The sequence below is a fragment of the Geotrypetes seraphini genome, chromosome 10 (assembly GCF_902459505.1).
Source record: "Geotrypetes seraphini chromosome 10, aGeoSer1.1, whole genome shotgun sequence".
Classification (NCBI taxonomy): Eukaryota; Metazoa; Chordata; class Amphibia; order Gymnophiona; family Dermophiidae; genus Geotrypetes; species Geotrypetes seraphini.
The window spans coordinates 75,476,629-75,501,531 of NC_047093.1; the positions used below are offsets into that span (position 1 = coordinate 75,476,629).

Consider the following 24,903-nt stretch of genomic DNA (forward strand, 5'->3'; position numbering starts at 1 on the left):
TAGTTGAATTCTAACTACTTTACTCCCCCTTTAACAAAGCTGCACTAGCAGCTGCCCCTGTGGTAACTGCCCCAAAGCCCATAGGGATTTAAAAGAGGCATTGGGAGTTAATATTTTTGGGTGATTTGATCAATTAACTCATTGCCTCCGTTTCCAGATGGTTAATGAATAAATTAAGCGACATCAGTCCACTCTTCACCTTTTTCCACTGAGAAAATGGAACATTTAGCTCTGGTTTTTGCTTTCTATCTTTTATCCAGTTACCTATCCACAGTAAAGCAATGCATCATGTCTCATGACTTTAAGGACACCTTCATGAAGGTCTTTATCAAATGAATTCTGAAAATCTAGATGCTTATTCATACTTTAAGAAAAAAGATCCAGTCACATGGAACATTACCCCAGGTGTCTGCAAATTTAGGCCCCCTTTAATCAAGTCGCATTAGGGGTTTTTATTTGTCGCCTGCTACAGTAAAAGCTCCGATGCTCATAGAATTCCTATGAGCATCGGAGCTTTTACCGCAGTGGCTGGTGATAAAAAAAACTAACGAGGTTTGATAATTTGGAATCTATTAGGGGAGCCCAGTATATTCTATTGCAAGTCATGTGTTAACATTCATATTAATGTGTGGTATCTGTTCCCAGTTAACGCAGAAGCACTTAGGCCCAAATTCTGTAAATGGCGTCCTAAGTTGTATGCACAAATCAATGTGCAAAGCCAATTTGAATGCACAATTTAATTGTTTAAGAAGCCAATTAGTGCCAATATTTGGCAATTAACATCTAATAATTGATTCTCATTGGCACTCATTGAAAGTTACGCACACGACTTTGGGCTAGATTCACAAAGCAAACCGATCGGTTTGCGACCCCTTTGAAAACAGATTTCCTTCCAGCCCGATTCACTAATCTCTCCTGCGATCCTCTTCCAATCCGTGCATGCAAATGAGGGGAAATGCATGCAAAGTAGACAGGGACGCGATTCACCAACAAAATTTTTAAAACCTTGGCTGATCAACCCAAGAAGTGACTGCTGGGGACCAGTCGCAAACGTCTTTCCGACTCTCCAGCTCCATTGAGGCCCTGCTCTCTGCCCTGCTTGCTTCACACCTGCTCTCTGCTGCCCCGAATCTCTCCTGCCTGCCGCCACAATGCTCCTCCCCGAATCGCCCCACTGCTCTTCCCCGATCTCTCCTGCCTGCTCTGCCCTCAAACTGTCACCCTGCTCTCTCCCAAATCGCCACCCTGCTAGTCCCCAGATCTCTCCTGCCTGCTGCCATGAATCTCTCCTGCCCTTCCCCGCACTGCGAGCCTGTGGTTTTAACCTGCGGGTTTAAAGTGGGTTAAAACCATGGGCTCGCTGGGCTAAAAAGTAAAAAAAGATGGTCTGCACATGATTCCGGATCACACACCAGCGATCCATGTCGGCAGATGGGGGCGTTCCTCCGATCGCTCCATCTGCATATTGGAAATTGAAGAATACATTGGACCTGCCCAGATCGGATATAGATCGGTCCCGATCGGGCAGGTTCGTGAACCTAGCCCTTTGTAGGCACATTCTATAAAGTGGTGTGCGTGTCTTCTAGTGCACAAATCTTAAAATAGGGCATTGCCAGGGGAGGAGCATGGGTGGATAGTGGGTGTTCCTAAAAGTTAGGCACACTGTTAGACTATGTCCAATCCGCGCAGTTAGGTGCAGGTATTTAGGCCTGGCTTTCTCTTAGCCTAAATCAACGCACCTAAATGTTACGTTGTGTTCGACCGCTAAGCAATGGCGTAGTGAGGGTGAGAGGTGCCTGGGGCAGTGGCACCCCGCTCTCGTCTCCGTCCCCACTCCTCCCCCAGTCTCCCCTTGCCACTTGTGCACCCCCTTCCCTTTCCCCATAAATTCTAGTTGTTCACCACCGCAAACAACAAGAATTTCGATGTGCTCCTCGTGACTCCGTTGGCTCTCCCTCTGTCGTCAGTCAGAGAGACAACGCTGTCGCGAGGAACACGTTGAAGATGTTGCTCATGGTGGCAAATAATTACAGATACGGGGGAAGGGAAGGGGAGTGCACATGGTGAGGGAAGAGTGGGAAGAGGCTGGGGTAGAGAGGAGGAGGGTTGCCAACACCCCACCAACATGGCATGATTCTGTATATAGCAGGTGACTTTTATGGAATCGTACAAAGTGCTGTTCTGATTGGTGCAGATGTTTTAACCGCCGTATATAGAATTTGGGTGTTAGTGCCTCTTATTTAGGAAGTGGTAAGTGGTCCCACATTAACTCTGCATTAGGCACATTGCAAGTGCGACACCTTGACTACCAGACAGCGTGCTCATCCACTCTCCACTCATGCCCATGCTCCCTGACACAAAAAGCATCCAAAGCGCAGTTTACCATGTGGTAACTAATAATTTAGCGCAGAAGGAGAGCCGAGGCCGGCATGGGTAACAGGTTGTAGAAGCTGATTGTGCCGGCAAAGAGTTAAAGAGGTATTGGGGAAGGGAAAGTGCTCACGCGGCAGGAAGCAGGGAAGGAGCAAGGGGTATAGAAGTAGGCGGGGGCACCTCCTACCCTTGCTGCGCCACTGTCGATAACGGCTGAATATTGCTGTTGAACATACAACTCAGCAGCCATATTTATTATTTAATATTTAACAATTTTATGCTGCAAACAATAAAATTCCTAAGCAGCCCTCACGTTAAACATACAAAACATCAATCAGTGCAATTAACATAACAGATAGGGTTGTACTGAATAACATATTTTATTATATGGCTGTATATGAATAATGAAAAATATTATTTGTCTCAATACGAATACCAAATACGAATAATGGACATTCGGCTATAACATAGCAAAATAATAAAAGAAGCAACATGAAATTAGAGATCAGTCGTTTATTTGTGACCAGGTATTTGTGACCTGGATTAGCCATTGTTGGAAACCAGGATACTGGGCAAGATGGGCCATTGGTTTGACCCATTCTGTATTCCGATATTCTTAAATTTATTTCAGTACGATGCAGCACAGTAGAGCCTTGGATTATTTGCACTTAAATTTAAATCACTTTTTCACCAAATACAAGTCATGTATTCAGGACACTTGTCGAGGCTGAACTGAATTGCATACAAATATTCAGTACAGCACGTAAAACAGATAACTTTCAAGTTTCAAACTTAATATACCACTTTAGAGTAACGCTGTCAAATCAGTTCACAACCAAATTCAAAAAACAGAAAGGCAAGAAAAGGAGAGCCAAGGCAGAGCAGAACAAAAAAAAGAAAATACAAGAATAGAAACTACTGACACTACATAGTGCAAATGGCCAAATCTTTGTACAATGGCAGCACTTGGCTCCTAAGACCCATATGCCTTGCAAAACAAATATGTTTTAAGTTTAGGGCTCCTTTTACGAAGGCGCGTTAGGGCCTTAACGCGCGGAATAGCGTGCACTAAATTGCCGTGCGCGCTAGCCGCTACCGCCTCCTTTTAAGCAGGTGGTACATTTTTGGCTATAGCGTGCGCTAATCCGGTGCGTGCGCTAAAACGCGTAGCGCACCTTTGTAAAAGGACTCCTTAGTTATAAAAACAGCTCCAGATGGAGATCTAACGGAATAAAGTTCCACGAGGAAGGAACTTGTACACTGAATAATCTTTTCCTATTAATGTAAATGTGAACAGAGTGATGCAAGGAAACTTGGAGGAGGAACAGAGTGATTATGCAGGATAACAGGGTAACTAAAACTAATAGGGATTCTGTTTATTCCAGCCTCACGGGCATTTATTTAATTTAAAAGTGCATACGCTGAAAATGCTTCATTCATTGTGTTTTACGATTAGTTTTAAAATGAATGAATCAATGTTACCAGTGGAGCTTATTAACATGGCCAAGCCAATTATCCAACCTTTATGGACATGGTCAGCAGGGTTAAGTTTGTGTGAGAGGTCTAGCTATTTAAGGGCTAATTAGTAGGCTAACACAGTGCCTGTTCAGAACTGATTGGAGTTTAGAGTTAGGTTCAGCCAATCAGTTCTGAACCAACAGGAACTTCGATGCGCAGGAATCTTTCTTTTAGCATTCTTTCGCTGAACCCTGATGGGAGGAACGCATTGCCTGCTCTCCCTCCCAAATTTGGTTTAATTTTATAGCATTTTGGGTTGAGTTAGGGTGGTTTTGTCAGAGTTGGAGATATTTAAGATTGATCCCATGTTTATTGACCTTAATATGAGGAATTGTACAAGTATTCTATACTATTTGGGGAAAATTGGGGCCCAAATACTTGGAATAAGGGTGGAAGTCAAATGTCAGATCTGGTAGGAACCGCTTTACTGGCAGGTGTGAAGATATCCACAAAGGAGGCATTGGTCTCCATCATCTGGGTAGATCATAACTAACTATCCAGATATTGTGTATGGTTTATGGGTTTAATAAGGTAGAGTGCCCTAACACCCCCCCCCCCCCCACGTGAGGTGGGCAGCGGCGACAAAACGGCTGAGGACGGGCCAACGAGGGCTGGGGGAGGGGAGGGGTAGAAGCGGGTTGGGAATTGAGGCAGGCTAAGGGAAAAGGGGGAGGGGGTCACAGGGAGAAGGGGTATGCCAATGGAGTGCCAGGAGGCGAGAGACGGGAGGCACGCTGGGTAGGAGAAATACTCTCAGATCCCCTTTTATCCCAGGACAAGCAGGCAGCATATTCTTAACGCATGGGTGACGTCACCGACGGAGCCCTCGGTACGGACCTTTTAACTAGAAGTTTCTAGTTGGCCGCACCGCGCGTGCGCGAGTGCCTTCCCGCCCGACGGAGGAGTGCGTGGTCCCCAGTTTCTTCGTTTCCGCGGAGCGAAGAAGACGCGTGTGTTTTTTCAACGGCCGTTGAAACCACTTTTTTGCCTTCCCGCTCGCGCTTTTTTTCCTATTTTTTCTTCTTTTGCCTTCGGGTTTCTTTTTCCTTTGATTTGTAAAAAAAAAAAAAATAAAAAAACTTTGCTTTTTTTCCCCTTTTTTCGATTTTGCCCCGGCGGGGCCTGTTGCCATTATACAGGCCTCGGGGTTCGATTTTGCGGAGGCTGTTTTCCCCTTCATGCCCCCGCAGGTCGGTTTTAAAAAGTGCCAGCGGTGTGCACGCCCGATCTCCCTCACTGACCCACACAATTGGTGTTTGCAGTGTTTGGGTCCGGAGCATCGGGCGGACTCCTGCACCCGCTGTGCCACTCTTAAAAAGAGAACACTTAAAAACCGAAAAATTCAACAAACTCTTTTGTTCGGCACCGGGTCGGCGATGGACTCCTCGACATCGACAGCGGTACCACAGAAATCGGCACCGTCTACTTCGACACCGCCCGACCCCGCATCGGCGTCTCTGGCGCCAGGTAAGCCGGCTAAGAAGCCTCCCTCTTCCCTCGAGCGCCCTCCAACTATGGTGGCGACACCGACCTTGCCGGCCTCGCGCCGACCCCGCAAGCGCTCCGCCCCGATTTCGGTGAGTGCCTCATCATCGGCCTCCTCATTGCCGGGGCGTGGAGCGGCATCTAAGGAACCGAAGCAAAAGAAAGCGGTTCCGATGCCACCCTTAGATGACCGTATTTCGGCCATCTTAAAAGTTCAACTCCAGGAACAGTTACAGCGACAACTCGAGCACCTGTTGCCCACTATCCTGGCACCGCTCCTTCCGGTACCAGACCGGCCCGAGCCCCGTACCGAGCCCCCGGTATCCACCCCATCGGTACCTATCAACACCTCCATGCCAATTCTTTCGGCCGAGAAACTTCATACCCATCCGGTGGTCCACTCCCATACCACGACGGATCCTCCTCGGCACCAGGCAGAGCGTCATATTTCCCGGGACCGGGATCGACGCCGGTCCTCTTCTCCTGGTACCGTTTCGGTGCGCTCTGGAAAATCTTTATCTAAGACCCGCCATACCGCACCTTCCACCCCGGTGTCTCGGCATGCACCAGAGGTCCGGGACCCTGACTTATGGGAGGAGTCCCCTCCCGGTACCGAGGAGGATCCCTCCTCATCTGATGAGGACCCGTCGGCACCCGATGCCACCTCCAAACCGGAGCAGTCCTCCTTTTCGAAATTTCTTAGGGAGATGTCTGCAGCCCTATCCCTTCCTCTAGAATCTGACTCAAAAAAATCTCAAGCCTTCCTGGAGGCTTTAGATTTTGAACAACCTCCTAAGGAGTTCCTCAAGCTTCCCGTACATGACATCCTACGGGAGACTTTTTACAAAAACTGGGAGAACCCCCTTACAGTACCGGGGGCCCCCCGTAAACTGGATAACCTCTATCGTGTCATCCCTATCCCAGGGTTCGACAAGTCTCAATTGCCCCATGAGTCCCTTCTTGTTGAATCCACCTTAAAAAAGACTCAGGGCTCCAGTGTCTATGCCTCTACCCCTCCTGGCAGAGAGGGTAAGACCATGGACAAGTTTGGCAAGAGGCTCTACCAGAATGCCATGCTGGCCAACAGGGCGAACAACTATTCATTCCATTTTTCTTTTTATATGAAACATTTGGTCCAACAGCTGTCCGCCCTCCAAAAGTACCTGCCGGAGCGCAAGGTTCCACTGTTCCAACAGCACATCTCTGGCCTTCTTCAATTGCGCAAGTTTATGGTCCGCTCGATATACGACTCATTCGAGCTCACCTCCCGTGCCTCTGCCATGGCCGTAGCCATGCGCCGCCTGGCCTGGCTGAGAGTCTCCGACCTGGACATCAACCACCAGGATCGTCTAGCCAACGCCCCCTGTCTCGGGGATGAACTTTTTGGAGAGTCACTGGATTCCACCACCCAGAAACTCTCCGCCCATGAAACCAGGTGGGACACCCTGATCAAACCAAAGAAGAAGGCTCCGCCTGCCCGACCTTATCGACCTCAGTCGTCTTATCAGCGCAGGTTCTCAGCCAGGCCACTCAATCCGCCTCCTCAACAACCTCGGCGGCCCCGTCAACAACAGCACCATGCCCAGGCTCGTTCTCAGGCCACTCAACCCTCCAAGCCTCTTCAGCCTGCCAAGCAGTCTCAGCCCTTTTGACTCTTCTCTCCAGGGCATAGCCAGTCTTCCACCTTCGCTACCTCTTCCACAACCAATCGGAGGTCGTCTCACCATATTCTCCAGCCGTTGGGAGGTCATCACATCGGACCAGTGGGTCCTCAACATCATCCGCCACGGCTACTCTCTCAACTTCCAGACTCTTCCATCAGACAACCCTCCCGTAGAGTCTGCTTCACACTCATCTCAAACCCCCCTCCTCCTGAGGGAGGTTCAATCCCTCCTCCTTCTCAATGCCATCGAAGAAGTACCTCCGGATCAATGGGGTCAGGGATTCTACTCCCGCTACTTCCTGGTACCCAAAAAGACGGGAGACCTCCGTCCAATTCTCGATCTCAGGGACCTCAACAAGTGTCTGGTAAAGGAGAAGTTCAGAATGCTCTCCCTTGCCACACTCTACCCTCTTCTTTCTCAGCACGACTGGCTATGTTCCCTGGACCTCAAAGAGGCCTACACTCACATCTCCATCAATCCGACTTCTCGCCGCTATCTGCGGTTCCAAGTACTGCACCACCACTATCAGTACAAGGTGCTACCGTTTGGCCTCGCTTCCTCACCCAGAGTCTTCACCAAATGCCTCATAGTAGTTGCGGCCTTCCTCAGGTCTCACAACCTCCAGGTGTTCCCCTACTTGGACGATTGGTTGGTGAAAGCACCTTCATCTCAACTTGTGCTACAGGCTACTCATCACACCATCTCTCTCCTCCACCTCCTGGGGTTCGAGATCAACTACCCCAAGTCGCACTTACTTCCCACCCAGCGACTTCAATTCATCGGAGCTGTTCTGGACACCACTCTAATGAGGGCTTTTCTTCCCTCCGATCGTCAGTGGACTCTGCTCCACCTCTGTCGTCAGGTGCTCAAACACCCCTCCATTCCTGCTCGACAAATGATGGTCCTCCTGGGACACATGGCCTCGACAGTACATGTCCTTCCTCTGGCACGTCTCCACCTCCGCACGCCTCAATGGACTCTCGCCAACCAATGGTCACAGACTACGGATCTTCTTTCTCATCCCATCTCTGTGACATCATCTCTTCAGCAATCTCTCCAATGGTGGTTGAACTCCTCAAATCTTTCCAGGGGTCTGCTCTTTCATCTGCCCCCTCACTCTATGATCATCACCACGGATGCGTCCCCCTATGCGTGGGGAGCTCACCTAGGAGATCTACGCACCCAGGGGCTTTGGACCCCACAGGAGCGTCGACATCACATCAATTTCCTGGAACTCAGAGCCATGTTCTACGCCCTCAAGGCTTTCCAACATCTTCTCTGCCCTCAGGTTCTCCTCCTGTGCACAGACAATCAAGTCGCCATGTACTACATAAACAAGCAAGGCGGCACCGGATCTCGCCCCCTTTGTTTGGAGGCTCTACGCATCTGGACCTGGGCCACGGACCGCAATCTCTTCCTCAAGGCGGTCTATATCCAGGGCGAACAGAACTCCCTGGCCGACAATCTCAGCCGCATCCTTCAACCTCACGAGTGGACGTTGGACCCTCCGACTCTACTCTCCATCTTTGCTCGATGGGGCACTCCACAGGTGGACCTCTTTGCAGCACCTCACAATCATCAGCTGCCCCACTTCTGCTCCAGACTCTTCTCTCCTCACCGTCTGGCCCCGGATGCATTCCTACTCGATTGGAGGGATCGATTCCTGTATGACTTCCCTCCACTTCCTCTGATGTTGCGGACCTTGTCCAAGCTCCGCAAGGACAAAGCCACCATGATTCTCATCGCCCCTCGGTGGCCTCGTCAACACTGGTTCTCCCTCCTGCTCCAACTCAGCTCCAGGGAACCCATTCCTCTTCCTGTGTTTCCTACTCTACTTACACAGCAGCATCAGTCTCTACTGCATCCCAATCTGTCTTCCCTCCACCTGACAGCTTGGTTTCTCTCGAGCTGACCTCTCCAGAGAATCTATCTCAACCGGTCCGCCTCATTTTGGACGCCTCCAGGAAACCGGCCACCCTCCAATGTTACCATCAGAAGTGGACCAGATTCTCCTCGTGGTGTCTCCGGCATCATCATGAACCCACCTCTTTAGCGGTGGAACTTGTATTAGATTATTTGCTCTCGCTGTCCAATGCGGGCCTCAAGTCTACCTCCATCAGAGTCCACCTCAGTGCCATCACGGCGTTCCATGAGCCTATCCTCGGAAAACCCCTCACGGCTCATCCTCTGGTTTCCAGATTTATGAGAGGTCTCTTCAATATCAAGCCACCTCTAAAGCCTCCTCCTGTCGTCTGGGACCTGAATGTGGTTTTATCTGCACTCATGAAACCTCCGTTTGAGCCTCTTGCCACAACTTCGCTCAGGCTTCTTACCTGGAAGGTGCTTTTCCTCATCGCCATCACCTCTGCCAGGAGAGTTAGCGAACTGCATGCACTGGTTGCTGACCCACCGTTCACTGTTTTTCACCATGACAAGGTTGTTCTGCGTACCCACCCTAAATTCCTTCCCAAGGTGGTCTCGGCTTTTCACCTCAACCAGTCCATTGTGTTGCCCGTCTTCTTCCCTAAACCTCACTCGCATCCTGGGGAACAGGCGTTACACACGCTGGATTGTAAGCGTGCCCTTGCTTACTACCTTGATCGTACCAGAGCTCACCGAACATCCCCTCAGCTCTTTTTGTCTTTCGATCCTAACCGTTTGGGTCGTCCTGTCTCCAAACGGACGCTTTCTAATTGGCTTGCTGCCTGTATTGCATTCTGCTATGCTCGGGCCGGTCTCTCACTGGAAGGAGCTGTCACAGCCCACAGAGTCCGAGCTATGGCTGCTTCTGTAGCTTTCCTCTGTTCCACGCCCATCGAGGAAATTTGCAAGGCAGCCACTTGGTCCTCAGTTCACACGTTCACTACTCACTACTGTCTGGATGCTTTCTCCAGACGGGATGGACACTTCGGCCAATCTGTGTTACAAAATTTATTTTCATAATGGCCAACCATCCCCCCTCCCTCTTTGTTAGCTTGGAGGTCACCCATGCGTTAAGAATATGCTGCCTGCTTGTCCTGGGATAAAGCACAGTTACTTACCGTAACAGGTGTTATCCAGGGACAGCAGGCAGATATTCTTACGTCCCACCCACCTCCCCGGGTTGGCTTCTTAGCTGGCTTATCCTAACTGGGGACCACGCACTCCTCCGTCGGGCGGGAAGGCACTCGCGCACGCGCGGTGCGGCCAACTAGAAACTTCTAGTTAAAAGGTCCGTACCGAGGGCTCCGTCGGTGACGTCACCCATGCGTTAAGAATATCTGCCTGCTGTCCCTGGATAACACCTGTTACGGTAAGTAACTGTGCTTTCCCTACAGATTATGAGATATTGTGTATGGTTTACGGGTTTATGGGTTTAATATGTACAAGCTTCTTGTTAAGGTAGTTTTGGGATGTAAGGGTTTTGCCTCACAATTTTTGCCTGGGAACGATTGAGAAGGGTGAGGTATGCTAGCATCCATGTTAAATGCATGTTAAATGCAAAGGCCTTAATACTGTAGTTTTCTAAACCACAATAAGATCACTTTCCATGTGTAATCCAGCTGCTAATTTATTCAGTTATGTAAGTTATGTATGTTATATGTTTAGAAGCATTGAATATATGTGAACGCCATGGCTGGCATTTTTAAAAATGCTGTATATGGGGTTTAAAGTATAGGTTTGTAGTTTTGTTTTCCACATTAAGCAGAAATAGGCAAGGTAACAGGAGAAAATTATACGGGGATAACATCCAGTTTCTAAGAGGTGCTTTGCTCAGGTTGAGAGCATTCAACTGATGACTAAATGACAGCCTGCAAATAGAGCACCTGTAGGTGGTAAAGGATCAATGAATTTCACTTGACTGTCAATGTGCTGTCACTTTAAGAAGTCTAGGAGGACATTTCTGTTCTGGGAGCTCTGATTGTTTTTACACTAATGGCTGGAGGACAGCTGGAAGGCTTTCGCTTGTTGAATATCAGGTTTTCATCTAGGCATTAAACACTGCTACCTTATCTTTTTATTTCATTTAATTTAACACTTAATTATATTCCATAAATGGCTGGGTCAAAACAGCATGGCATAGTATCTTTGATTTAGTAGACAGTCGATGCGAGTAATGACTGATCCCTAGGCTTTTGGATTGCTGAGGCAAGGGGTCATCTGACACGCAACACGATGACCCTGATGAAGCTTATAATAGGCCATTCAAGAATTAGAAATCAAATGTCATGAGGCATAGACATTGGCACTAAAAAGAGAAAGGCATGAAGCCAAGCACGAAGGATATGAAATTGTTCATGACAGCTTTGAAAATGCCAGCAATATTCCTTTTATTTCATGTTGGGATGTGGCCTGCTTTGTAATATAATCTAGAACCAAGAAAGAAGAGGCACTGGAGACGTCAAGAACAAACTTCAGTTACATGTACTTTATTGTTAAGTTTTCAAAGTTCAAAAAAGTCCTAAGCATACAAATTAAATGCATAGGACTTTTTTGGACTTTGAAAAATTATCAATAAAGTGCATGTAACTGAAGGTTGGTATTGACGTCTCCGGTGCCTCTTCTTTCTCTGTTCTGTTTTGCCCTGAGGCTTGGTACCTTCTTCCTTGTTGTTTGTGATATAATTTACCATTTGTTATGAATGGATGTCGTTCCTATATTTTATTTGATTCATTTAACTCTATATCCTGTCTTCCCCAAAGAGCTCAGAACAGGTTACAATTTGACATTCATAATAACATCACATAGGGATACATGCACGGAGCTCTTTATGATCTTTTTCTTATTTTTACTGACTTGTATATCACATCAACCTGCTAGTCAGAAGATGACAGTACTGTATATCAAATTTTAATAAATAATAACAATGCTGTTTCCAGACCCTAAAAAAAAATTGGCTCGACACTGGACACTGAAGCACAAAACAGTTCATAGCCAGATAAATGCCACTCATTGGAGTCATACCTGAATTTTAAGTGACATGACATTATCCAGTCTGGGGGTAGAGCCAAAGTGAAATAAGAAATTATTTGGGTAACTGCAGATATTCCTGTCCTATTTCCTGTTCTGATTCCTGTCCTAATTTACCTGGATAGCAATCTAAGTCCTGAACCCTTAAATATCAGTGGTACTCAGATAACTTCCACTGCCCAGTGTCCAAATGGCAGATGAAATTTATTGTAGACTAATGCAAAGTGATGCACATTGGGAAGAATAATCCAAATCATAGTTACTGGATGCTAGGGTCTACCTTTGGGGGTCAGCGCTCAAGAAAAAGATCTGGGTGTCATCATGGACAATAAGTTGATATGATTGAAGTCTAATATCTGGCAACTAAAATGCAATGCAAGGAAGTGCAGAGTAATGCATTTGGGGATTAGAAATCGAAAGAAGCCATATGTTCTAGGAAGTGAGAGGCTGATATGCACGGATGGGGAGAGGGACCTTGAGGTTATAGTGTTATGCATTATGTCCAATGAATGTATCTAAAAGGGGGCATGGTTAGGAGTGGATCATGGCCATGGTTTTGTGCTATGCACCTACCAATTTGTCCAGGTACTGCATTATTGCATATATACCCTACATACAGGTATAACCTGCTCCTATGTATAACCTGCAAAAATCAAGCTGTTTAGTAAAAATGTTTATGGATAGCCTGCACCTGTATATTCCCCTTGAGAAAAGGATACTGCGAGGGGATATGATCGAGACCTTCAAAATACTGAAAGGAATCGACAAAATAGAGCAGAAAAAAAATTATTTACAATGTCCAATTTGACACGGACAAGAGGACATGGAATGAAGCTAAAGGGGGACAAATATCAGGAAGTTCTGCTTCACGCAAAGAGTGGTTGACCCCTAGAATGCTCTCCCAAAGGAGGTTATAGCGGAATCGACCATCCTAGGATTTAAAAGCAAACTAGATGCACATCTCCTTACAAGAGGCATAGAGGGATATGGGTGACTAAAAATTATGCCAAGTGTACCCCTGGCTGGGCCTCCATGTGTGCGGATCGCCGGACTTGATAGACCAAAGGTCTGATCCGGAGATGGCGCTTCTTATGTTCTTATGCACAAAGGAAAGCCAGAAGAGTGTACAAAATCCATTTGTCCTCATTTGACCTCAAAATTTATCAAGTGAACGATAGAACTGATGTAATATTTGTAAGATGTGAAAGCACAAGTTCTATACTGTGGATTTCAAGCTTACTGTTGTAGAGTATGCAACAGAACACAGGAACCGAGCAGTTGGATGAAAATTTTCGATTGATAGAAATCTGTTTACAAGTGGCGCAAAGAAGAAGTCTGAATGCTTTACATCCCCGTAAAAGAGCGTGAAGAGGTAAGACTGCAAAATGGACGAAATTGGAGGAAAACGTGAAAAGCTGGATCCTCTCTCACAAAGGGAAAATCAACGGGTTGTTTCCATCATCTCCATTAAGCAAAAGGCTAAGACAATGGCTCAGGAAATGAAGACAACTGATTTCAAATTATAAACTGGGTGTATAAATTCATACACAGAAATGGTCTGTATGTGCAAGAACAACTGTCGGGCAAAAACAAGCACTATTCAATGACCTAACAACTGGATACTTGCTCAGTGATGCAAAGCAAATTCAAATTCAGTGGTCCTGTTATAAACAGCCATGTTAGGATTAAAGCAGAGTTGAAATCCATGGAGGAACAAGTCAGCAAAGCTTCTGTGGGCAGAGCAAAACTGGAGGAGACAGAAAGATTTATGGAGAAACCTGACGCACTGATAAACATACATATGTACCTGCAAGTGTGAAATAAAGAGTTGAACTGATGTGGGATGCAATTCTGCATGTGTCAGTGGAATGCACTTACTTTGTGACTTCAGCAGAGAGAATATTCCTGTGATTGAGTTATAAAAGGTCAATGAGAAAAAGTTGGGAGAGTTGGATGTCATCAAGACGAGAATTACAGGCAGGCACAATGCAAGGAGGATGAAGAAATGTGTATAATGAAGAGTGGAAAAAAAAACCCACCCCAGCAGAAGAGCAAAAGATGATGGAGAGATCCGTGCTTGAAGTGGAACAGTGAGAATCAGATGATGTGTTGCAAGAACCAATGGAGGAAGCTCTTGTTGCCCTAGAGAAAGCTAGGGAGAGGCCAAAATATAATACTGAGGATATAACCAAAAGAGCCCTTGCCAGTTTAAGACACCATACTGGACTGAGACAACAGAGATTGCTACTGCTGCCTGGATTGATGCAGGACTCGCCACTCACTTGAACACTGCTTTGGTGATTGCTCACAAGGTGAAGAGAGCTCAGTTGAGAACCATGAAAAAATTGTATGCACAGTTTGAAGAAGAAGTGCAGCAGAGTGGAATCAGTTGCATTTTATTTGATGGTTGTCATGCTAGAAACATGAAAGCATATAAAGATCAAATGGCCCATTCATTGGCCCATCCGTAGCATCCACCATCTCCTCTACTCCCTAAGTGATCCCACATGATACCAGAGTCATGTTAAAGGGAAAAGAGAGTGGCAAATGTATTCAAGTATGGTAAAAGAGGAACATTACACAGTTAGTTTGGAGCCAGGAGGCAGATATCTGTGGCATTTTGTTCCTGCAAAAGCAATTAAAAAGAAGACTCGTGCAGAAATAATCACTGATAATTTGGTTGCATGGCTGAGAGAAATAGGAGCAGACAAAACTCTTCAATCTATGGGAGGTGCTTCCTGTAATGTAAAACCTGGTTGGGAGGGAGGAGTGATATATTATGATGATGATACAGTCTCACAGATGGATTACTGTAATTTTGCCTACATGGGAATCAACACCACCCTAATGCACAAAATGCAGATTATTCAAAACACTCATTTTCAGCTTGCAACTTCCCTGGCTACCCATCGTTTCCCGAATAAAATTCAAAACAACATGTATCATGCATCACATAATCTATGGTACCTCTCCTGCCCCTCTTATCAATCTCTTCTCAAATGCATGGTCCGCCTCACGCAGAATTCTCAACAGGATACAGCTATACCTCCCCTCCACAAAAAACCTCAAGTACAGAAGAATCTTCCAATCCATGTTCACCTTCCTAGGAGTCAAGATTTGGAACGAACTCACAGAGACAATAAGAACAGAAGCCAAGCACACCCTCTTCCGAAAGAAACTGAAAACACTACTCTTTGGGCTAGATTCATTAAGCCCACCGATCAAATTCCGACCAACGGTATGGAGTCTTCTGCAACAGTGCTCAGAGCCGAAAAGTCCTGTTGCAGAAGACTCCATACCGATGCACTGACTTGAGTATTTATTTATTATTCAAAACATCATTTGGTATAACATAGAAGACTCTCAAGACTCCTGAAGCAGGCCTGTTTGGCTGAAACATGTACATGTCGAGTCTTTGAACCATTGGATGAATAAAAGGACATTTTCGCAATAAGCTTGTGTTCACCAATCTTATTAGGACAATTTCACTCCTTATTTTGTGTATTTGAGTTTGTGGTTTTGTTTCCCCTGTTTTATTTCTTCTTTCTAAGTTCCTATCTATTACAGACGTATCATTACTTCCTTGCTCTTGCCTCTTTCCCTCCCATTGCACAACAAAATAAAAATCCTTAAGTTTACACACACCTGCTCCTAGGTAGAACTTTTTAAATAGTGTACACCAAAGTCAAACAAATGACTCTTCAAAAATGAGATATTCTTGCAGTGAGTGAGGCTGAGTTTACACGTTGGAGACATTAAACACACTCTAGTTTCTTTAGCAGTACCAAGAGAGGAGATGGGTATGATATACCCAATGCAGTGGTTGGCTGTAAAAGAACTGTACATGTGTTGCCTGGTATGATCTCTGTTTACTCAATGACTATTGGCTACAATAGGGCTACTGAACGTGTGAATATTGAGATACCAAAGCTATACCACGGATCAGTTGAAATTGTTGATCTTCCCTAATTTATTAATGGAATATAAATGAAATGATAGTTAGTTCACCTTCCAGCTAAGGAACCATCAACTTCTTTGGGAAGGCTGCTTTTTAAATTTTTTCTTCTTTTTCTACCTTGAAATTTTTTAAACTCACATTATTTCATCACGTTTAAAAAAAAACCTCTCACCTGGATTACTGAAAGAGGTATCACTTAATCAGGTGCATGACAAATTCAATTTCTCCTCCATCTTCACTGAAATGTTTTTGAGGAAGGGGGGGAGGGTGTATATGTGTGTGGAAGGAGCAGATGATAGACTGTCTTTTATATATTTGTGCTGTTTTTGCTCATGTCGGCAACTCTTCTCTATTATCCATAATAAGAATGTCACTTGAAGTAATATCTAGTCATAGGCTCAGCTGTGCAGAACTGGATTCCATATTATATGTAGGATGTAATTGCCTTTAGCAGGAGAATTTCCACATTTATCACTTTGGCTCAACACAATGGAAGAAAATGCATGCATAAAAGAGCTTTCTATCTGTGTTCTAAATAGATTTCTTTCCTGAGCAGGTAAAGGGTTTTAATTAAAATTAGAGCACCTCAAAATAGCAATATTTATGAAGATGGCACAGGTTACTTTTGTTCTACAGGAGGCCCTAATAGAGCCTTAATGGATTGACCTATTATTCTGATTTCATGACTTCCATTCATGAAGAAGCTACTGTTTGGGGAGGTCGGGGGGAGAAGGGGGAGAGAAGGCTTTTATAGCCCACATTCCCTTAAGCGTTTTGCAATTTATCAACAGCTTCTCCCAAACAAAAGGGGCTCTGAATAACGAGAATACTTGAAGGCACAGAAATAATCCCAGCATGTCTGTATGTGTGGTAGGCTGCTTTGTCACAGGAGGGAATCTTTACAACTGCTTGTGTGTCGCTAAATGAAGTGAGTCAATGTTGTTTGCACAATATTCTTTATTCTTTGTAAGAATATAAAGTGTATTCAAATATTCAATTAAACAGTGAATAGGGTCTTTTTGAGAACCTAGTGAGTTCATCAAGCAGATCTGGCTATTGTTGATCCAACCTGGGCTATAATTTTGCCATTTATCAATGTAACAATTTTTTTGGTTGTATAACATCAATCGCAACCTTACGCTGATAAAGATAAGTCTTATCGCTGCTGAAATACCATGCAGAGAATGTATTGAGAATTATAATCTGGTTGTAGAATTGCTTTAGTATTAGAAAGTGCCGCAGACTGTTAGAACCTGTTTTCAGTTCCTGTGCAATTTTTTTCCCGCATTTTGGGCTCCTTTGACGAAGCCGCGTTAGCGTTTTAATGCGCGCTAAACTGCCGTCCGTGCTAAACGCTAACGCCAGCATTGAGCTGGCGTTAGTTCTAGCCGTGTAGCGCGGGTTTAGCGCGCGCCAAAAAGCTGCGTGCGCTAAACCGCTAACGTGGCTTCGTAAAAGGAGCCCTTTTATTTCTTTTAACACATATTTCCTAGCAAATTCATTGCTTGTAAAAGATGCTGGATTCCTAAACTTGAATCTAGGGGACCTGAGTAGTGGAAAAACACGATTAATTCCCTCTTGTAGAAGAATCGTTTAGAGGATAGCAGCTAATTTGTTTTTCACATCCGTTCTATTTGTTTCTCTGCTGAGACTGCCTGTTAGTTATCCTGCTTTGTAATGGTTGAATTAGCAACGTGCACCTTTACCAAATCTATGCTGTCTACTAAGATATTTTAATGTGTATTGTGTTAACATTGTAAGTAGTGTACTATGTCATCATGTGTACTCTTGTGTAAATAGTTATATTTATGTACATAAGAACATAAAAATAGCCTTACTGGGTCAGACCAATGGTCCATCTAGCCCAGTAGCTCGTCCTCATGGTGGCCAATCCAGGTCACTAGTACCTGGCAAAAACCCAAAGAGTAGCAACATTCCATGCTACTGATCCAGGGCAAACAGTGGCTTCCCTCATGTCTTTCTCAATAACAGACTAATCTAATCTAATCCTTAGGTTTGTATACCGCATCATCTCCACGTTCGTAGAGCTCGACGTGGTTTACAGTAGGAGAAATAGGAAAATTGTCTAAACCTTTCTTAAAACCAGCTATGCTCTTACCACAACCTCTGGCAATGCGTTCCAGAGCTTAACTATTCTCTGAGTGAAAAAATATTTCCTCCTATTGGTTTAAAAACTATTTAGGAGGAAATATTTTTTTTTTTCCACTCAGAGAATAGTTAAGCTCTGGAACGCGTTGCCAGAGGTTATGGTCAGGGCGAATAGCGTAGCTGGTTTTAAGAAAGGTTTGGAGGAAAAGTCCATAGTCTGTTATTGAGACAGACATGGGGGAAGCCACTGCTTGCCCTGGATTGGTAGCATGGACTTTTGCTACTCTTTGGGTTTTATTTTCATTGCCTATGGCCATATTATATTTGCTGTACACCACCTTTAGTAAACTTCTTCAAAAAGGAGATAAATAAATCCTAATAAATAACATAAAATATTTGAGCTGATTTTGAACGAAAGCTTCCTATTCCTGGATTAATTAGGCCAATGTTCAGTTCTGGAATAAAAAGCCTGAATTCTGGTCATACTGGTAAATTAATCCATTGTTACATATGAACATAAGGCTAGACATACTAGGGCAGGCCAATGGTCTATCTAGCCCAGTTTCCTGCTTTCAGCAGTGACCAGTTCTTGACACAAATACCTGGCAGAATCCCAAATAATTCCAAGTTTCCATATAACCAGTCCCAGAGGCAGCAGTGGCTTTCCCCATTTCTATCTGAATAGAAAACTATGGACTTTTCTCCCAGGAACTTGTCTAACCTTTTTTAAACTCAGATGTGCTAACCGCTGTTACCAAATCCTCTGGTAATGAGTTCCAAAGCTTTGACTTTTCATGGAGAGCTGGATTCTATAAACAGTGCCATTGCCAGCAGCCGCCTAAAAAAACGGCTGCCAATCGCATGTCCATCACACACCTGTGCCGTTTCTAGAATCGTGGCTTCGTGAAGGATAGGTGCCAGAAATGTAGGCCAGGGTTTTAAAGGCCTATATTTACGATGCCTACCTTTTGCGAGAATCACGGTTACAAATGCACTTTACAATGCCTAATGCCACTTCTACCATTACTCAATCAATGCAAGCAATTCCACCTTCTAAAATATCAGTGCAACTGTTGGTTCGACTTCAGCTGGGTCCTCAGAATGCCTGCAAAGTGGTGTAACTTCGGCTGGCTGGAATCATCGTAGATCCAAACACTGAAGTGAACTGAATTTATGTTTTACTTTTTTTATTTTTTTTTATAGTACACCCATGTGTTTTCAATTTTTCTTCGTTTTAAATATTTTTGTTTTGTAATCATGCATTTATCTTTAGCTTGATACTTGCAACAACACCTCATCCAGCATTAGCCATGCCTACAGTGGCATTAGATTTCGTAAAGTGCCTCCATAGATGGGAGAATGACGGCTATTTTGGAGGTGATCTTAGGTTCCTCCATTTTTAAAAAAATCAGCTTTTAATTGGTGTTAAATGACGTGGTCAATTCCTGTTAAATTAAAACAATTAAGTTAGATGGTAGTAGGATGCCTGCCACCTCATAATTTAAAGCACCTGTGCTAGAATCAGGGCCTGAATGTTAATTTACTTTTGGTTGTGTTCAAGCTGAATTCTGGTACTGATTCCTTCATCGAGAATATCAGAAGCCTTGCTAATCTAGGAATGAAACAGTGCCCTGAAGTGAAATCAATTACTTTAGGACTGTCTCCATCCTTCCTTTGAATGTGAACACAAGTAGCAATGAGTCTAGACCAAAAATAACAAATTTTGAATTGAAAGTTTGTATGTAAACAATAATAACTATATGAACAAATTTTCAGTCTCTGGATCCACCAATGTGTAGAAATTAAGAAGGTTTAAGAGATGCAGGTGATAGAAAAGATGGGCCAACCTTCTGTCAAAATACATTGAAGTAGAAGAACCTTTTATATAGGTGAAAAGCATGAAAAATAATGATGTTGGCCAAATGAGATTTTGCTTTTCTAAAGAAAGAACTAGAAATATAGATGTGCAATGAGAGATTGAGAGAGGATCTGAATGCTCACCAGTTAAATCTTTTACACCCACAATCACTTTGGTTTTGGCCCCCAGTTAATCATGATTTCTATAGCTATAGAAATTACTACAGAATTTGCCTCTCACTACAGAATCCTGGAACAATGCCTTTGTGCCTTAACTCACTGCTTCAACTTGATTCCTCCTTATGCATCTGATGCTGTGGCAATTCACATGGGCTGTGTGCAAGGCTGGCCTAGTGTCTTCTGTGCCGCCTTACTAGGCTATGGTCTTAGCTAAGATACTACACCAGGTCTATCATCTTTTTCTATGGTTCTTATAAAACCCATGCTTAATCAATACCCATGTTCCATGTTCTTCCAACCAAATTTTGCAAATGTCCATAGACCCACTAAAACTGGAGACTCTCAAATGTCTTCCTAACTCCTCAGGCATACTTACATGTGGTGACTCTTTCTGCCCTTGGAAGTACCTAGAATGCTGTCTAGGATCCTGGTACATTTACTGTTGGAAGGATCATACCATTTCTCTGGTTTAACTTAACAGATTTATGCCTGAGGTAAAACAGGTCAATTGCAACCAAATATTGTGTTCCTATCAAGAGTTCTTATGCTCCCTCCCTGACTTGATGGAGAGAAGCAAGAAAATATATCTTGCATCCTTATATCCTGGAGAAAGAGAACTTCTACTTTTGGCACCATTAACAATATATAGAATGGTGTCAATTTGAATCTTCTTGCTCTAGATGTGTTAATGTTGAACTGATACTCACATAATATAAAACTTTCTTTCATTTCAGATGTGAAATTTCTTGAAAATCACAATTTAGCTAAGAGCGCTCAGGAGAAAATCAATGCAGCCCTTCTTGAATACACCATGTGCCACTACCCTCACTGTGTGGACAAGTTCCGGCAACTCTTGTTGAGGCTGACAGATGTCCGTTCCATCAGTATGCAAGCAGAGGAGTACCTGTACCAAAAGCATCTGAGTGGGGAGGTGCCATGTAATAACCTGCTCATTGAAATGCTTCATGCTAAACGTGCGTGAATGGAGCACAAACCATTGACTCCCTTAATATAGCTTGTTAGAGACATAGAGCATCGCCTATGCGAACTCTTACAGATTTATAAGATGGTTTATTATGGCTGCCCATCCATGAAAGAGTTTTCTCTGTGTTGTATTTAACCTGTACTATTGAAAAGTTTCAGATGATTTATTTTAATATAACTGATTTTACTGCTCTGAGATGACTATGTTATATATATACTGATCTTTAAATATGTCTGCATTATTTTCATGCCTTTGGTTTGTAATCTGTCCACATGATAGCAACTTTACTGGTAACAATATATACTAGATTGGCAATATACTAGATCGAAAAATAACTCCCACAATGGTAAAACTCTGCGGGGTCGATATTCACATGATGTAAATTGGCAGGAGGAGCACTTAACCAGATAGTGCCACTGAATATTAGCAATGATAGTCATGGCACTATTTGGCTAATTCCAGGGCAGCCTAGAGGTGGAGTTGGGGGATGGGGAACCCAAAGTGATCAGAACACCCTAGATATTCAGTGCTTGAGTAACTAACTGGGTACGTTGGACCACATATAATGCTGTCCAAACTATTCCCAGTTAGTTATCTGAGTATGGCATAATATCCAGTGCTGCAAAATACCCAGATATTCAGGGTTGGTACCCATAGATGCTAGCATTTAATATTCGGGTCTAATTCAGCCTGTGGCAGTTAGCATTAGCCAAACTGTTGACCTCTGTGGGTTGAATATTGCCTCCTATGTTTTTTCCAATAGAGACAGACTATGATGGCAGACAAGGTGTGTAAGGCCTACCTACTCAATCTGCTTTACTTCCTGTTGTAATGCTATAAACTCCAACTGATCTCTGAAGTTCTCCTTCACCACTTGGCTACTAGGCAACCTCTGTGTTTATTCTAATCTGTTTAATATCATTTACACTGTGAACAAAAGAAAACTTTATCATCCTTGCTTTTCCTCTGAGGGATCCATTTGACTGTGGAGGGAAAGTCTTACTCCTTGGGATCTTGCCAGGTACTTAGGACCTGGGTTGGCCAGTGTTGGAAACAGGATACTGGGCTTGATGGACCTTTGGTCTGTCCCAGTACGACAAGTCTTATGTACTTATGTTCTAAGTCGCCATTTGCAGTTTGTAAAGTGTTAGCTTATTTAACTCTTTCCTCCATGCCCTCTGAATTTCAGTAGCTCAGGGTGGGGTTTTTTATACAACTTGACACTTATCTATTCTTTTACCGCCCTGAATCAACCCGACAAGGGTGTTGAACTTTCCAAAATGGACATAAGGCTGCAATAGAGCGTGCTCAGCTTTAACTTACCAAACTGTAAAGATATGAGAAATTTAATTGTTGAACAAGAAAGAAGAAAGATGTCTATATAAAGAATACAAAGAACAGAAAGCGGATGTTTTGAGGAAGGTAAATACATTCCTGGAGTCCAGCTACTTGGAAAATCTTTATTGATACCATGGCCTTCTTAATCTGCCCTGTGGCTCAAGCGTTTCCACTCCTCCCTTCTACCCAGACATGTTTATGTGTGAGGTCACTATGTTGACTTCCAGAATATTAATGTGAAGGTTTGTTGTTTTGAACCACAGTGCGGTCGTGAAATGTGTCTCGAGTGAAAGTTGGAGGTTAAATGTTAATATTTCTTTAGTAAAACATGTCACATCTTGGCAGCGTTTGTTCCCAGACTGTGTTTGTGGTGGCCTTTTGATCCGCTTATGTAATATGCAATCACACATTTGTCACTGAAGAGGTGGTGCAAGGATCACAGTAAGAAACACAGAGTAAAGGGTATTTGTAATGTTCATGCATTTGGCCATGAAATTGCTCTATAACAAGAGGCACTGTACCAGTTTGGGAGTGAATATGTGCAGTACCTTACCATTTCTCATGTTATAGGGCAGGAGTAGGCAATTCCAGTCCTCAAGAGCCAGGTCAGATTTTCAGGATATCCACAATGAATATGTATGAGAAGGATTTGCATGCACTGCCTCCTTAAGATGCAAATCTATCTCATGCATATTTATTGTGGATATCCCGAAAACCTAACCTGGCTCCGGCTCTCGAGGACCTGAATTGCCTACCCCTGTTATAGGGAATGATGGCAGAAAAGGACCATAACAGCCAATCTAATCTGCCTATCCACAATGTCATTACCAGTACTATCTCCACTATCTTACTCATCCCATAAAGAAATATTTCCTTAGATTACTCCTGAGTCGATCTCCTTTCACCTCATCCTATGACCCTCTCCTTCTAGAGTTTCTAGACCAATCTCCTGTGTATTTACACCTTTGGAGTATTTAAATCTCTATTGTAGCTCCCTTCTCTTGCCTTTTTCCAAACTATACACATTTAGATCTTTTAAGTCTATCCTTAATTTTTTTTTTTTTTTTTTTTTTTAAATAACTAAGGCCATTGATCATTTTAGTAGGTGCCCTCTGGGCTGATTCCATCTACGATAATTGATATCCTTTTGAGGGTTCATCCTCCAGCGTTGCACATAGTACTCCAAAATTAATTATCACCAGAAACTTAAACATAGACAATATCACCACTTGACACTCACCCCACCCCCACCATTATGTCTCCTATGCACCCAAACATCCTTCTCACTTTTGCTGCCACCTTAGCTACCTTTTTAAGCACCTTAAGATCATTGTATTCAATCACTCCCTAGAACCTGTCCTAGTTTTCTACATAGAAAAACTGTGCCTTTGTTTTATTATACCAGTCTCTTTGGTTGTTGCAGCCCAAGTATATGACTTTGCATTTTTAGCGTTAAACTATAGCTAACAAACTCTGGACTATTTCTCAAAAGAATGGATAGTCAGTGCCAAAGCCCATACAGGGCCTGTCATTGAAAATCCAAGAGCAATGCTGGCAGTGGGGCAGCAAAACACTCACTGCCGCAACTATCGGAGAACTAAAAATTATGGTTCAGAGCAGGTGCTGAGTCATAGGCCAAGGCCGCTCCTTCTCTCTACGGCAGTGTCCCGCAAACCTTTCGGCTGGCAGCACACTAAACCCAGTGCCCCAGCCGGAAGGCACCCAGAAGTGCGCGGATGTCGATGTGATGATGTCACATGCATGCGTGATGTCATCATGTCAGCATCCATGCATGTACAGAGGCCCATCTGGCCGCGATCCTGAACCTGACACTTCGGTGGGGGATCCTGGAGGAGGGGAGGTACGGGGAGAGGAGAAGAGATGCCGGCGAGGAGGAGAGTCGTCAGGGCCGACTGACTGCCTACAGGATGTGCCTGTGAAAGTGACAGTATTCTGTACACTCATGTGCCCAAGCGGTGTATGAATGTGGGTGCCGTGTCAAAGAATCAGAAAAATGCTGACTGTATCTGATGCATATGGGTAAAAGTGACAAGTAACCCACCTCTTTTTGATTGGCATGAATGTAAAAATTGAATCTGGCACAATAAAGAATTCTATCTACTATCTTAGTCCTCTTGGATGCACAGAAAATAAAAACCAACAAATGAGTTGTAGATAAAATTTTGTTAGACTAACTGAACCCACCTGTGAATTGTTTTCAAGAGCAATGCTTCTATCATCAAGCTGAGCTAGGCATATCTTAATGCACACACAGATTATGGATTGGGGTAAAACAGTGGTTTGGATTTTCTTTCACCTGTAAGCAAATTATCTAAAAATACTCCTAGCATTTCTAAAGCAAAAGGAGCTTGATAACATAATCTGCCATAAGGACTGTAATATATATGTTTTGTAGAGCAGCACATACTATGTCTGTCCTCTTTAGTAACTGCTAGTGAGGAAGACAATATCCCTCCCGCTAATGC

At 44.0% G+C, this 24,903-nt stretch overlaps 1 protein-coding gene across 3 annotated transcripts in view; it reads left to right on the top strand.

The window, feature by feature from the left end:
- Positions 1–24,539, top strand: part of NR5A1 (nuclear receptor subfamily 5 group A member 1) — a 225,252-nt gene extending 200,713 nt beyond the window's left edge. For 2 of the 3 annotated variants that reach the window (XM_033961132.1, XM_033961131.1), the window contains exon 7: positions 20,829–24,539. In XM_033961132.1, coding sequence (XP_033817023.1) covers positions 20,829–21,076 — 248 coding nt within the window. In that variant the 3' untranslated portion in view covers positions 21,077–24,539. The remainder of the gene's footprint in view (positions 1–20,828) is intronic. The other variant, XM_033961134.1, reaches the window with a different exon arrangement.
- Positions 24,540–24,903: the final 364 nt, after the last annotated feature.